Consider the following 16391-nt stretch of genomic DNA (forward strand, 5'->3'; position numbering starts at 1 on the left):
GTGGCGGAAAATAGCTTTCATAAAGATGTGACAACAAGCAGGTATATTCGTCCCACTTTATATGAAGTGTCTATGAACTAACATTTAAATTAATAATTTTATTCGAAGGACATCCGGAGAGTAACAGGAGAGCAGGTGTGGAAAATAAACCAGTAATCAGGTAACAAGTGGTGCGAGACTGAGGCCTTGTCCACACTAATATATTTTCTTTAGAAAACATCTTTTTCATCCCCTTTTTGGCCTTCCTCCACACTTAGGCTACGTCTACATTAATCTGGATACGTTTGAAAACGTCCACACACAGTAGTTTTCAGGAGTTTCAGTGCGGATGAGAAACTTTTGGAAAACACCTGAAAACGCTAAATTCACCTTTACTGCTCGTGCGTAAATCCTCACTGAGATGATACAGACGGAAAAATAAAGTTATCGTGCAATTCTTCAGCAAAAATATCGTATCATTCACTGATGGTCCCGGTCGCTCTCACTCACCATTATATGTTTGGTGTAAAACACTAAAACTGCTCTCATGTTTCACTGCAGGACAGCAGATGCTAGTGAATCCTGTCATCTGTGCAGGACTGTGTGTGTGAAGAGTGTGTGAAGTCACATATTATAGCAACTGTGTGAAAGTGAACAGCACATAACAGACACAATACCGGTATAAACATGAATATCTATTGGTACAATATGCGTCACGTGACTAAACTTACGTCATCGTTTATAAATACCTCAGTTTTCACAGTCAAACTAAAACACGAAAACAGCGTTTTCAAATGTATCCACTTTGGAGAGCGTTTTTAAAAAGCTTTGTTTTAATGAATAAAAACTCAATCTCAGTGTGAACCGAAGACAAAACGGAGAGAAAATGGTTTCCAAATAAAAACATGTTCGTGTGGACGAGACCCGAGACAGCGTTTTTATTAATGAAAACTACGCTTTTTTGAAAACGCTCTCCAAAGTGGATAAATTTGAAAACTGTGTTTTTGCGTTGTTGTTTGGATTGAAATCTGAGGTATTTAAAAACCATGACGTAAGTCGTGTGACACATATTGTACCAATAGATACACTGCTGTTCAAATGTTTGGGAACAATTTGGGAACAATTTTTAATGTTTTTAAAGAATCTCTTTGCTCACCAATGCTGCATTTATCTGATAAAGTGAAATATTATTCTGATGTAAATCAGCTGTTTTCTATGTGAATATATAGTAAAGTGTAATTTATTCCTGTGATCAAAGCTGAATTTTCAGCATCATTACTCCAGTCTTCAGTGTCACATGATCCTTCAGAAATCACTATAATATGATGATTTGATGCTCAAGAAACATTTATGATTATTATAAATGTTAAAACAGTTATTTTTCAGGATTATTGGATGAATAGAAAGTTCAAAAGAACAGCATTTATCTGAAATGGAAAGCTTTTGTAACATTATACACTACCGTTCAAAAGTTTGGGGCTGTAAGAACTTCTTTTTTTTTTTTAAAGAAATGAAAGAAAGGAATACTTTTATTCAGCAAGGATGCACTAAATGAATCAAAAGCGACAGTAAAGACATTCATAATGTTACAAAAGATTCCATTTCAGATCAAGTTCTTTTGAACTTTCTATTCATCAAAGAATCCTGAAAAACAGTTAGTAGGATACTGTAGTGTTTAGTTGAGGAAGACTGAACCTGTGCCGGTCCCCTGTTGGCCCAGAGCACCTGAAGGCCCCGCTGGAGGAGTACATGGTGCGCCTGCCGAAGGTGCGGATCCTGCGGACCAAGAAGCGCGAGGGTCTGATCCGCACGAGGCTCCTGGGAGCCGAGGCCGCCACCGGGGACGTCATCACCTTCCTGGACTCCCACTGCGAGGCCAACGTCAACTGGCTGCCTCCACTACTGGGTAAACTAACCTCCGTTACTGGGTAAACTAACCTCCATTACTGGGTAATAAACCTCCGTTACTGGGTAACAAACGTCCCTTACTGGGTAACAAACCTCCGTTACTGGTTAATAAACCTCCGTTACTGGGTAATAAACCTCCGTTACTGGGTAAACTAACCTCCGTTACTGGGTAATAAACCTCCGTTACTGGGTAACAAACCTCCCTTACTGGGTAAACTAACCTCCGTACTGGGTAATAAACCTCCGTTACTGGGTAAACAAACCTCCCTTACTGGGTAAACAAACCTCCGTTACTGGGTAAACAAACCTCCGTTACTGGATAACAAACCTCCGTTACTGTGTAACAACCTCCGTTACTGTGTAACAAACCTCCGTTACTGTGTAACAAACCTCCGTTACTGGGTAAACAAACCTCCGTTACTGTGTAACAACCTCCATTACTGGGTAAACAAACCTCCGTTACTGGGTAACAAACCTCCATTACTGGGTAACAAACCTCTCTTACTGGGTAAACTAACCTCCCCTACTGGGTAAACTAACCTCCGTTACTGGGTAATAAACCTCCGTTACTGGGTAACAAACCTCCCTTACTGGGTAAACTAACCTCCGTTACTGGGTAATAAACCTCCGTTACTGGGTAACAAACCTCCCTTACTGGGTAAACTAACCTCCGTTACTGGGTAATAAACCTCCATTACTGGGTAACAAACCTCCGTTACTGGGTAATAAACCTTCATTACTGTATAACAAACCTCCATTACTGGGTAAACTATCCTCCGTTACTGGGTAATAACCCTCCGTTACTGGGTAACAAACCTCCATTACTGTGTAACAAACCTCCATTACTGGGTAAGCAAACCTCCGTTACTGGATAAACTATCCTCCATTACTGGGTAATAAACCTCCGTTACTGGGTAACAAACCTCCGTTACTGGGTAAACAAACCTCTGTTACTGGGTAACAAACCTCCATTACTGGGTAACAAACCTCCGTTACTGGGTAAACAAACCTCAGTTATTGGGTAACAACCTCCGTTACTGGGTAAACAAACCTCTGTTACTGGGTAACAAACCTCCGTTACTGGGTAAACTAACCTCCGTTACTGGGTAAAATAACCTCCGTTACTGGGTAAACAAACCTCCGTTACTGGGTAAACAAACCTCCGTTACTGGATAAACTATCCTCCATTACTGGGTAAACAAACCTCCGTTACTGGGTAACAAAACTCCGTTACTGGGTAAACAAACCTCCGTTACTGGGTAACAAACCTCCATTACTGGGTAATAAACCTCCGTTACTGGGTAAACAAACCTCCCTTACTGGGTAACAAACCTCCGTTACTGGGTAAACAAACCTCCGTTACTGGGTAAGCAAACCTCTGTTACTGGGTAACAACCTCCATTACTGGGTAAACAAACCTCCATTACTGGGTAAACAAACCTCCATTACTGGGTAATAAACCTCCCCTACTGGGTAAACTAACCTCCGTTACTGGGTTATAAACCTCCGTTACTGGGTAAACAAACCTCCATTACTGGGTAAACTAACCTCCCCTACTGGGTAAACTAACCTCCGTTACTGGGTTATAAACCTCCGTTACTGGGTAACAAACCTCCCTTACTGGGTAAACTAACCTCCGTTACTGGGTAAACAAACCTCTGTTACTGGGTAAACAAACTTCCGTTACTGGGTTAATAAACCTCCGTTACTGGGTAACAAACCTCCGTTACTGGGTAACAAACCTCCGTTACTGGGTAACAAACCTCCGTTACTGGGTAACAAACCTCTGTTACTGGGTAACAACCTCCGTTACTGGGTAACAGACCTCCGTAACTGGGTAACAAACCTCTGTTACTGGGTAACAAACCTCAGTTACTGGGTAAACAAACCTCCGTTACTGGGTAACAAACCTCCATTACTGGGTAACAAACCTCCGTTACTGGGTAACAAACCTCCGTTACTGGGTAACAACCTCCGTTACTGGGTAACAGACCTCCGTTAGTGGGTAAACAAACCTCTGTTACTGGGTAAAAAACCTCCGTTACTGGGTAAACAAACTTCCGTTACTGGGTAAACAAGCCTCCGTTACTGGATAACAAACCTCCGTTACTGGGTAACAAACCTCCGTTACTGGGTAAACAAACCTCCGTTACTGGTTAACAAACCTCCGTTACTGGGTAACAGACCTCCGTTACTGGGTAAACAAACCTCCGTTACTGGGTAACAAACCTCCGTTACTGGGTAAACAAACTTCCGTTACTGGGTAAACAAACCTCCGTTACTGGGTAACAAACATCCGTTACTGGGTAACAAACCTCCGTTACTGGGTAACAAACCTCTGTTACTGGGTAACAGACCTCCGTAACTGGGTAAACAAACCTCTGTTACTGGGTAACAAACCTCCGTTACTGGGCAAACCGTTAGGTGGTTAAACAAACCTCTGTTACTGGGTAACAACCTCCGTTACTGGGTAACAACCTCCGTTACTGGGTAAACAAACCTCCGTTACTAGGTAACAAACCTCCGTTACTGGGTAACAAACCTCCGTTACTGGGTAAACAAACCTCCTTTACTGTGTAACAACCTCCGTTACTGGGTAAACAAACCTCCGTTACTGGGTAACAAACCTCCGTTACTGGGTAAACTAACCTCCGTTACTGGGTAACAAACCTCCGTTACTGGGTAACAAACCTCCGTTACTTGGTAAACAAACCTCCGTTACTGAGTAAACTAACCTCCGTTACTGGGTAAACTAACCTCCGTTACTGAGTAAACTAACCTCCGTTACTGGGTACACTAACCTCCGTTACTGGGTAAACTAACCTCCGTTACTGGGTAAACAAACCTCCGTTACTGGGTAACAAACCTCTGTTACTGGGTAACAGACCTCCGTTACTGGGTAAACAAACCTCCGTTACTGGGTAACAAACCTCCGTTACTGGGTAAACAAACTTCCGTTACTGGGTAAACAAACCTCCGTTACTGGGTAACAAACATCCGTTACTGGGTTAATAAACCTCCGTTACTGGGTAACAAACCTCCGTTACTGGGTAACAAACCTCCGTTACTGGGTAACAAAACTCTGTTACTGGGTAACAACCTCTGTTACTGGGTAACAGACCTCCGTAACTGGGTAACAAACCTCTGTTACTGGGTAACAAACCTCAGTTACTGGGTAAACAAACCTCCGTTACTGGGTAACAAACCTCCATTACTGGGTAACAAACCTCCGTTACTGGGTAACAAACCTCTGTTACTGGGTAACAACCTTCGTTACTGGGTAACAGACCTCCGTTAGTGGGTAAACAAACCTCTGTTACTGGGTAACAAACCTCCGTTACTGGGTAAACAAACTTCCGTTACTGGGTAAACAAACCTCCGTTACTGGGTAACAAACCTCCGTTACTGGGTAAACAAACCTCCGTTACTGGGTAACAAACCTCTGTTACTGGGTAACAGACCTCCGTTACTGGGTAAACAAACCTCCGTTACTGGGTAACAAACCTCCGTTACTGGGTAAACAAACTTCCGTTACTGGGTAAATAAACCTCCGTTACTGGATAACAAACATCCGTTACTGGGTAACAAACCTCTGTTACTGGGTAACAAACCTCTGTTACTGGGTAACAGACCTCCGTAACTGGGTAAACAAACCTCTGTTACTGGGTAACAAACCTCCGTTACTGGGTAAACCGTTACGTGGTTAAACAAACCTCTGTTACTGGGTAACAACCTCCGTTACTGGGTAACAACCTCCGTTACTGGGTAACAAACCTCCGTTACTGGGTAAACAAACCTCCGTTACTAGGTAACAAACCTCCTTTACTGGGTAACAAACCTCCGTTACTGGGTAAACAAACCTCCGTTACTGTGTAACAACCTCCGTTACTGGGTAAACAAACCTCCGTTACTGGGTAACAAACCTCCGTTACTGGGTAAACTAACCTCCGTTACTGGGTAACAAACCTCCGTTACTGGGTAACAAACCTCCGTTACTGAGTAAACTAACCTCCGTTACTGGGTAAACTAACCTCCGTTACTGAGTAAACTAACCTCCGTTACTGGGTAAACTAACCTCCGTTACTGGGTAAACTAACCTCCGTTACTGGGTAAACAAACCTCCGTTACTGAGTAAACTAACCTCCGTTACTGGGTAAACTAACCTCCGTTACTGGGTAAACTAATCTCCGTTACTGGGTAACAAACCTCCATTACTGGGTAACAAACCTCCGTTACTGGGTAACAAACCTCTGTTACTGGGTAACAACCTCCGTTACTGGGTAACATACCTCCGTTAGTGGGTAAACAAACCTCTGTTACTGGGTAACAAACCTCCATTACTGGGTAAACAAACTTCCGTTACTGGGTAAACAAACCTCCGTTACTGGATAACAAACCTCCGTTACTGGGTAAACAAACCTCTGTTACTGGGTAACAAACCTCCGTTACTGGGTAAACCGTTACGTGGTTAAACAAACCTCTTTCACTAGGTAACAACCTCCGTTACTGGGTAACAACCTCCGTTACTGGGTAACAAACCTCCGTTACTGGGTAAACAAACCTCCGTTACTAGGTAACAAACCTCCGTTACTGGGTAACAAACCTCCGTTACTGGGTAAACAAACCTCCGTTACTGGGTAACAACCTCCGTTACTGGATAACAAACCTCCGTAACTGGGTAAACAAACCTCTGTTACTGGGTAACAAACCTCCGTTACTTGGTAAACCGTTACGTGGTTAAACAAACCTCTGTTACTGGGTAACAACCTCCGTTACTGGGTAACAACCTCTGTTACTGGGTAACAAACCTCCGTTACTGGGTAAACAAACCTCCGTTACTAGGTAACAAACCTCCGTTACTGGGTAACAAACCTCCGTTACTGGGTAAACAAACCTCCGTTACTGGGTAACAACCTCCGTTACTGGGTAAACAAACCTCCGTTACTGGGTAACAAACCTCCGTTACTGGGTAAACTAACCTCCGTTACTGGGTAACAAACCTCCGTTTCTGGGTAACAAACCTCCGTTACTTGGTAAACAAACCTCCGTTACTGAGTAAACTAACCTCCGTTACTGGGTAAACTAACCTCCGTTACTGGGTAAACTAACCGCCGTTACTGAGTAAACTAACCTCCGTTACTGGGTAAACTAACCTCCGTTACTGGGTAAACTAACCTCCGTTACTGGGTAAACAAACCTCCATTACTGAGTAAACTAACCTCCGTTACTGGGTAAACTAACCTCCGTTACTGGGTAAACTAACCTCCGTTACTGGGTAAACTAACCTCCGTTACTGGGTAAACAAACCTCCATTACTGAGTAAACTAACCTCCGTTACTGGGTAAACTAACCTCCGTTACTGGGTAAACAAACCTCCATTACTGAGTAAACTAACCTCCGTTACTGGGTAAACTAACCTCCGTTACTGGGTAAACTAACCTCCGTTACTGAGTAAACTAACCTCCGTTACTGGGTAAACTAACCTCCGTTACTGGGTAACAAACCTCCGTTTCTGGGTAACAAACCTCCGTTACTTGGTAAACTAACCTCCGTTACTGGGTAAACTAACCTCCGTTACTGAGTAAACTAACCTCCGTTACTGGGTAAACTAACCGCCGTTACTGAGTAAACTAACCTCCGTTACTGGGTAAACTAACCTCCGTTACTGGGTAAACTAACCTCCGTTACTGGGTAAACAAACCTCCATTACTGAGTAAACTAACCTCCGTTACTGGGTAAACTAACCTCCGTTACTGGGTAAACTAACCTCCGTTACTGAGTAAACTAACCTCCGTTACTGGGTAAACTAACCTCCGTTACTGGGTAACAAACCTCAGTTACTGGGTAAACAAACCTCCGTTACTGAGTAAACTAACCTTTGTTACTGTGTAAACTAACCTCCGTTACTGGGTAAACTAACCTCCGTTACTGGGTAAACTAACCTCTGTTACTGGGTAAACTAATCTCCGTTACTGGGTAACAAACCTCCGTTACTGGGTAAACTAACCTCCGTTACTGGGTAAACTAACCTCCGTTACTGGGTAACAAACCTCCGTTACTGGGTAACAAACCTCCGTTACTGGGTAAACTAACCTCCGTTACTGGGTAAACTAACCTCCGTTACTGAGTAAACTAACCTCCGTTACTGGGTAAACTAACCTCCGTTACTGGGTAAACTAATCTCCGTTACTGAGTAAACTAACCTCCGTTACTGGGTAAACTAATCTCCGTTACTGGGTAACAAACCTTCGTTACTGGGTAAACAAACCTCCGTTACTGGGTAAACTAACCTCCGTTACTGGGTAAACTAACCTCCGTTACTGAGTAAACTAACCTCCGTTACTGGGTAAACTAACCTCCGTTACTGGGTAAACTAACCTCCGTTACTGAGTAAACTAACCTCCGTTACTGGGTAAACTAACCTCCGTTACTGAGTAAACTAACCTCCGTTACTGGGTAAACTAACCTCCGTTACTGGGTAAACTAATCTCCGTTACTGGGTAACAAACCTCAGTTACTGGGTAAACAAACCTCCGTTACTGGGTAACAAACCTCAGTTACTGGGTAAACTAATCTCCGTTACTGGGTAACAAACCTCAGTTACTGGGTAAACAAACCTCCGTTACTGGGTAAACAAACCTCCATTACCGAGTAAACTAACCTCCGTTACTGGGTAAAATAATCTCTGTTACTGGGCAAACTAACCTCGTGAACCACAGGGGGCGTATTATAGAAACTTTCTATCTCAAGTCTTAATTTAAGACTGTCAAGTAATTATATGTCCACCCTGCCATAGAGTGTGAAAGATGCATCAACAAACTTATTTTGGTCAATTTAAAAACATGTCCCTTCATTCTCCCAGCGTCAAACTGGTGTAACAACCCCACCCAGTGGGGTTATATATATTATAAGATATATTATGATGTATATTATAAGACATAATATATATATTTAAAGATGTTTACTTTCAAAAACGAAGTAAAATCATTTACTGGCTCACCATGGTTACTCGATGAGGTACGACTGTGAGTAAATGTCCGGGTAACTCCTCTGGCCACTGGGTGGGGTTGTTACACCAGTTTGATGCTGGGAGAATGAAGGGACATGTTTTTAAATTGGCCAAATTAAGTTTGTTGATGCATCTTTCACGCTCTATGGCAGGGTGGACATATAATTACTTGACATGTTTAATCTTAGTGATTTCTTAAGTTATTCACGACTGCCGGCTGTGTACGGACGTTGTTTTGTGACGCTATTTTGTATTGAAGTCTATGGGAAGTCTGGTTTATTTTCTCCTAAAAGTGGGCGTGAATCTGTTCAGAGACATTCTATGACGTTGCTCCGGTTGCGAGTATAGCTTTTGTCCTAATTGAGGTCCTAACTGAAATTGCCATGTTACCAAACAGATAAGACAGGATTCTAAAGTTAGGATCTTTCTGAACCCTGATTCCATGGCAGTGATTATCGTTGTGTTTCCCCCTCAGATCGCATCGCCCAGAACCGGAAGACCATCGTGTGTCCTATGATCGATGTGATCGACCACGATAACTTCGGTTACGAGACGCAGGCGGGCGACGCCATGCGAGGGGCGTTCGACTGGGAGATGTACTACAAACGCATCCCTATTCCCCCCCAGCTGGAGAAATCTGACCCCAGCGACCCTTTCGAGTGAGTGCCATTCACACTTTTATTTGTTGCATTTCAACTGATCGATCGCCTCCATACTTTTGAATAGGTAAAAGCTTAATGCAGTCAATTGTGATTGTGGACTTTAGATGGTCAATATTTACTAGGGCTGTCGATTTAACGTGTATATTTGATTAATTAGTAATGGAAAAAAATAATGCATTTCATTAGAGATGCACCAAAATGAACATTTTGGCCGATAACCGATAATTCTTTATATTTGAAAGCTAATAACCAATATATTGGTCGATAAATCTAAATTCAATTTTTTTATATAATTTCTGAGAGCCTGACAAAAAAAATAAAAAATTCTCACCATTAAAAGCCATGTTTCAAGCACACAAGTTATAATGTTCTCATTATAATTTTATGTAGCCGATATGACAGCACATGTTGCACTGACTGTATTTTTTTTTTTTGAAGTGATTCCAATTCTTTTTTCAAGCAATTTAATAACATCATGTTGAACATGCGCATCTGAAGTGTCTCAGCTGAAGGAAATAATACATTGTTTTGTTGATTTTTAAAAACCCCATCTTATGCATCTCGAGCAATCTGCATCTCTGTCTGACTGCGTTTGGAAATTCAATTTACACAGAGAAAAACGTATAGAAAGCCAATCATCATTTTACATTCTTTATGCCAATTCAATGGCGTTCGCTGCACAAAACCTAGAAGAATGTATGACTAATTGGAAAACGCATGGAAAATTAGAGAAAATTGAAAATTTTGTTGCGGTCCTGGAAAAATATTCTTGTGTTTTCCTTTAGAAATTAAAAGCTTTGATTGGTTATAACAGGAGTTTAGTGCAGAACTGAAGCGGTTTGAAAGGCAGTGCTCTTTCTTTGCATCTAAAAAATAAATAAATATATATAACCCATTCACAATTTGAATAACAGTTTTTGAACAACAATATTTGGGTTTCTCCCTTATCCACAAAACCTGGTTCTCAAGCATCCCAGAAAACCTGGAAAAATTGATGATTAATTGGAAATTTTGAGAATATGATCATTGATTCTAACAGGAGTTTTGTGCAGAACGGAAGTGATTGACAGCTTCAGGGATTATAAAGGCAGATCTCTGTATATTTATAACCCATTCATAATTTGAATAAGAGTATTTGGGTTTCCGTCATCTGTAGTTCTCACCACATCGAGCTGTCTTCTCCTCCTCTTGCCGACAGGTCTCCGGTGATGGCGGGCGGGCTCTTCGCTGTGGACAGGAAGTGGTTCTGGGAGCTGGGAGGATATGACACGGGTCTGGAGATCTGGGGAGGAGAGCAGTACGAGATCTCATTCAAGGTAATAGCTGTGGCTGCTCTAATGGACCCTTTTTCAGTCAGTCAACATGGTGACGCTTGTTTGTGGGCGGGGCTTAGGTGGAGGCAGAACTGCACTGCGTCGATTCTGGCAACAAGATGATGTTTAAACGGCGCATGTAGCGAGTCTGTGCTGGTTCGTATCGGCCGCCTCCAGTTTTGTCTCCAGCTAACGCCGTGACGTAATCGTGACGTCTATATATGCGTTTCGTGGAGTTTCTGCTGTATCCTGATCACTGATGGGATCTTACTTCCCCATGAAGCAGTCGTGACTCTTTAAAGGCCTCTGATTGGCCAGTGTTTTCAACAGGCTTCCCAGGTAGAGATAAAAAGTAGCTAAACTACATAGATAGAAATTTTAAACGACCGACAGAAATGATCAGTTTGCAAAGACTGTATCAATCAAAGCTCAGCTTTGGGAAGGAGAGATTTACAGGTCAAGATAAAGAGACGAGAGAAGAGAGAGAACCACCTATTAAATATATTGCTATTATTATTGTATAAATATTAGGGTTAGGGGTAATGACTAATTATATGAGATTTGTTTTATTAATTATATTATAATAGTTTTATTAATTATATGATATTAGTTATATTATGTTGTATGGCTGTATTATATCATCTGTGTGTGACTGAGTGTGTGTGTGTGTGTGTGTGTGTGTCTCTGAGGTGTGGATGTGTGGTGGCCGTATGGAGGACATCCCCTGCTCTCGAGTGGGTCACATATACCGGAAGTACGTGCCTTATAAAGTTCCCGGAGGAGTGAGTCTCGCCAGGGTGAGTGTCCCATCAGCACTCATGCACTTCCCACAATGCATTTCACATTGACATCATGAGGTTCTGATGTGAGATCAGATTTACTACATCCACCTGTTCACTGTCACCAGCTTTATAAGCAAAGACGTAAAATGCACTTTTGATAGGAGAAAAAAGAAATAAAAAAGTGTTAAAGGGATAGTTCACCCAAAAATTTGAATAAGCCCATGATTTACTCTCCCTAAACCTATCCTAGTGTGTATGACATTCTTCTCTCAGACGAATACAGAGTTATATTAAAACTGTCACCGTCCCGTATACGGGACGCCTAACTTTACTTCGCGATATAACTATTACATCCTAATCTAATTATAACAAACTATATATCGTTGGAAAGGTCTAAGACTCCTAAATAGATATTCGACTGCTGTTTTTTGCTACAAATTATGTAGGAAGAGTAACCGATGAATTTTTGACAAGAGTGCACCTCAAAAAAATCTGCATCATAACAGGAGTTCTGACCTTTGTCACAAAAAGTCGATGGATCGACTTTTAATCATTGCAACTTCTGTTTTTATGCTAAAAATTCATAATAAAACATATATTCTAGTATTTGTCCATAAAAATTTACAAAATTATGTTATAAAAATAGAGAATATCCATCTAAATAGAGAATATCCATCTATATATGAACATAGTTCATATACATTGTCTTGAATGAGACTAATATTTGTAAATATATATATTTATAATAATTAGTATAATTATAATGTTCATTTTGTAATAAAATATTTGTTTGTGTGTGGATTTAATATAATATACTAATTGCTATATTGGTAGAGTCTTCTGACCAGCAACAGCCCACCTTCACACTGTTATGTCCAATAACAGCAAGCCAAGACAGTCTCAGTAGCCAAACAGAGCTTTCATAGCTGTTACTAAGGCTCATTTGCTTTGAAAGCAACAGGTTATCCAATAGAAACTTAGTTTAGGTCTAATTGCAAACACGTGCCAATCACAATCAACCTCCTGTTTGTAAATGCTGCTGAACGTTTATAAACGTGCAGAGCAGAAAGCAGGAGCACACAAACTGCACTCTCATTCTCCACTGCCACACTCACAAAATGGATCCACAGAGGCCTAAAAAGTGTTTTACACTGCTAGAAGTAGTTGAAGAGCTTTGTAAGTCGAGTGATGACGAGCAAAATCATCCTTCCAACAATGATGAGCCTAATCTTCATTCGAGTGATGATGAACCAGACGTGCTTTTGCCAGAGGAAATGTCCGATTCAACCCTAGAACGGTGAGTTATATTTTCTTCTCTATATTCTATTACACAATCTTTACTAATTTTACTGGGTTATGTATAAATGTGATGTAAACATATAATTGTATAGGTATACATTTATATATACTGTATGTATATATATAATTGAATTATGCATGCATGTACCATGTTAGTTTTATGCTTTATTCGGTTTGCACAATAGTTGCATGTACTGTATTAGTTGAATGCTTTATTCAATTAGTACTATATTGTTGCATGTACCATATTAGTTGTTTTTACTATATTCAGTTTGTACCATATTTTTGCAAATTCTTTGTAAGTTTTATACTATATTCAGTTTGTATATTGTTGCAATAGGTATTCAGATGATGATGGTGAGGACTCATCTGCATCAGCTACTACATCCACTTTCAGTGGGTTTAGTGAAGAAGGCAGAAGGAGAAGCAGAGGAAGAAGGCAAAGCAGAGGAAGAGGGCAAAGCAGAGGAAGAGGAAACAGAGGAAGAGGAAACAGAGGAAGAGGGCAACACAGAGGAAGAGGAAACAGAGGAAGAGGGGCTGTTTCTTCGGGTACCACAGAGGCAAGATGGCACAGCTCAGATGAACCCGACATCTCACGACCTGAAGTTGTGTTTCGACCAGCTAGAATTCCTGGCCCTCAGCTTCTGACTACAGAGTCGTATAGCGCTCTGGAACTGTTTCGGCAGTTCTTTTCTTCAACAGTGTGTCAAACAATCATCCGCAACTCAAATGCTTACGCAGCTGAGCACCAAGACACAACCAGGAAGCCATGGCAGGACATGTCCCTGAAGGATCTATACTCATACCTGTCAGTGGTCATCTACATGGGTCTGGTAAAAGTACCACAAATTTCAAATTACTGGAGTGGGTCCAGGCTTTACAAATTTGGCTTTCCTGCCACTGTCATGTCTGGCAGGAAATTTCAGGCCATTTCTGGAGCACTGCATCTCAGCGATCCTAAGATGGATGCTGAGAATGCAAAAATGAAGGGGACTCCGGCCTATGATCGCCTGGGTAAATTGAAGCCAGTATACCAGGAGATAAGAGATGCTTGCAAGACCTATTTTCACCCTCATCAACACATCGCAGTAGATGAGAGGATGGTGGCCTCCAAAGCAAGGATTGGGCTGAAACAGTACCAAAAAGAGAAGCCAACAAAGTGGGGGTACAAACTTTTCGTTTTAGCTGATTCAGCCCATGGATACACATGGGATTTTTTTATTTATGAAGGCAAATCCCCTGAAGGCCAAAATGGACAAAGTAAGGGGCTGAGTTATGAATCTGTGATGGCACTAGTGGATGAGAGGATGCTGGGAACAGGCTACAAGCTGTTTGTAGACAATTTCTACACCAGCCCATCACTTTTCAGAGACCTCCTCAAGAAGGGCATCTGGGCCTGTGGGACCATTCGAAGCAACCGGGTGGGCTTCCCAAAAACTCTGGAAAACAAGTTGCCCAGAAATGCTCCCCGTGGGAGTATGCGGTGGATTCGTGATGACCGACTCCTCTTTCTCGAATGGAAGGACACCAGGGAGGTGCTCATGTGCTCCTCCTTCCATTCAGCAGGAGGAGATCACACAGTACGGAGGAGGGTGAAGACGAGAGCTGGAGGATGGACAGAACTCACTGTACCTATACCTACTGCAGTGCACGACTATAACAAGTGAGTCGAATTTATTCAGTGGTGTTGTGTATAAAAATTGTACAAATGAGTTAATTTTATTTACTTTGTTACATTTGTATTTAGATTTGAAATATATTCTATTACTTCCACACAGGTACATGGGAGGAGTTGATCTCTCTGATGCCCTTGTTGGGTATTACAAAATACTCAGAAAGACCAGGAAGTGGTACCGCTCGATTTTTTACCACTTCATCGACATTGCAGTGGTAAATGCCTTCCTCCTGCACCAGCAGTTGGCTGCTGCTCATAATCAAAGAGCAAGAACGCAGCGGGAATTCCGTGAGGATTTGGTAATGGAGCTTGCAGACTGGATGCCTCCATGTGAGCCTGCTCCTCCTGCTCCTCCAGCTCCTCCTGCTCCTCCAGCATCTCACTTGACAGGAGAACCCTCAGGCCATGTCTGCCACCGGCCAATGTACATCACTAATAAAAGTGATGACTCCAGGAGAAGATGCCAAGTGTGCCATCGCAAAACGCTTGTGTTCTGTCAGGGATGTGGATCATACTTGTGTTTCCAAGCAACACGGGATTGCTTCAATTACTGGCATGATGTAAATAGTTTGTAGTTTTCAGAAGTTGTGAAAATTTGAATAAAGTTGTAAATAGTTTGTAAATAGTTAAAAAATTGGAAATAGTTTGATATTTATTTTTCCAGTATTTTTATTTCATTATTCTTTTATTTTATGATTTACTAAGTCTTATTCAAGTTTCAGTTGCAATATGTATAGTAAAGTGAAAATTTTTGTGAAAAGTTTGGATAAAAGTTTAAAAAAAATCTCTCTCTCTCTCTCTCTATGTTTGTGCTGTGGTGTCAGATGTAAGTTCAAGCAACTAAGTGACCTTTGGGAATCACCAATGAACAGGGGTGTCACCTAGTGGCCATTTGTGGTGTGCCAACTAAAAGTCTTGCAGAAACCTCATTTTTTAAAATATCAAGCTGAAAATTTAAACACAACTCATTTAGACTTGCAGCTTTTACTTTTTTGAATTTTTAGGCTAAAAACTATATTTATTAATATTTATATATTTAATATAATAAAAATAATATTACAGCACATTTTCATAACAATAAACTCAAACTTGAATAACTTTTAGAAACATTAATATTTTTTAATTATTCCACTTCAACAATAATCTTCCATGTGTCTTCTTTCAAAAAAGACCAACCTTTTGTCTGTACTCCAAAGCATTCATGAATTACAGCTGTTTAAGTTTGTATAGTGTAATATCATGTCTATGCCCAAATATGGGGGTGACAGTAAAGGGGTTAAAAAATGCCCTGGCTCTTCCAAGCTTTATAATGGCAGTGAATGGCTGTTTCTGTTTTGAAGTCCATAAATGATGGATAGATGCACTTTTATGATGGACAGATGCACTTTTATGATGGACAGATGCACTTTTATGATGGATAGATGCACTTTTATGATGGATAGATGCACTTTTATGATGGATAGATGCACTTTTATGATGGACAGATGCACTTTTATGATGGACAGATGCACTTTTATGATGGATAGATGCACTTTTATGATGGATAGATGCACTTTTATGATGGACAGATGCACTTTTATGATGGATAGATGCACTTTTATGATGGATAGATGCACTTTTATGATGGATAGATGCACTTTTATGATGAATAGATGCACTTTTATGATGGATAGATGCACTTTTATGATGGATAGATGCACTTTTATGATGAATAGATGCACTTTTATGATGGATAGATGCACTTTTATAATGGACAGATGC

The 16391-nt window shown here is 41.0% G+C and overlaps 1 protein-coding gene across 4 annotated transcripts in view; it reads left to right on the forward strand.

Moving 5' to 3' along the window:
- galnt10 (UDP-N-acetyl-alpha-D-galactosamine:polypeptide N-acetylgalactosaminyltransferase 10 (GalNAc-T10)) overlaps window positions 1-16391 on the forward strand; it is a 63335-nt gene that overhangs the window by 21472 nt on the left and 25472 nt on the right. For all 4 annotated transcript variants that reach the window (XR_013201310.1, XR_013201311.1, XR_013201312.1 and 1 more), the window contains exons 5-8: window positions 1700-1885; window positions 9372-9555; window positions 10757-10874; window positions 11561-11668. Coding sequence is in view for 1 of the 4 variants with exons in the window: in XM_077224908.1 (XP_077081023.1) it covers window positions 1700-1885; window positions 9372-9555; window positions 10757-10874; window positions 11561-11668 (596 nt within the window). In the remaining 3 variants the exon portion in view is untranslated. The remainder of the gene's footprint in view (window positions 1-1699; window positions 1886-9371; window positions 9556-10756; window positions 10875-11560; window positions 11669-16391) is intronic.

The sequence above is a fragment of the Siphateles boraxobius genome, unplaced genomic scaffold (assembly GCF_051911475.1).
Source record: "Siphateles boraxobius isolate OS27281-9 unplaced genomic scaffold, OSU_SipBor_1 125, whole genome shotgun sequence".
NCBI lineage: Eukaryota > Metazoa > Chordata > Actinopteri > Cypriniformes > Leuciscidae > Siphateles > Siphateles boraxobius.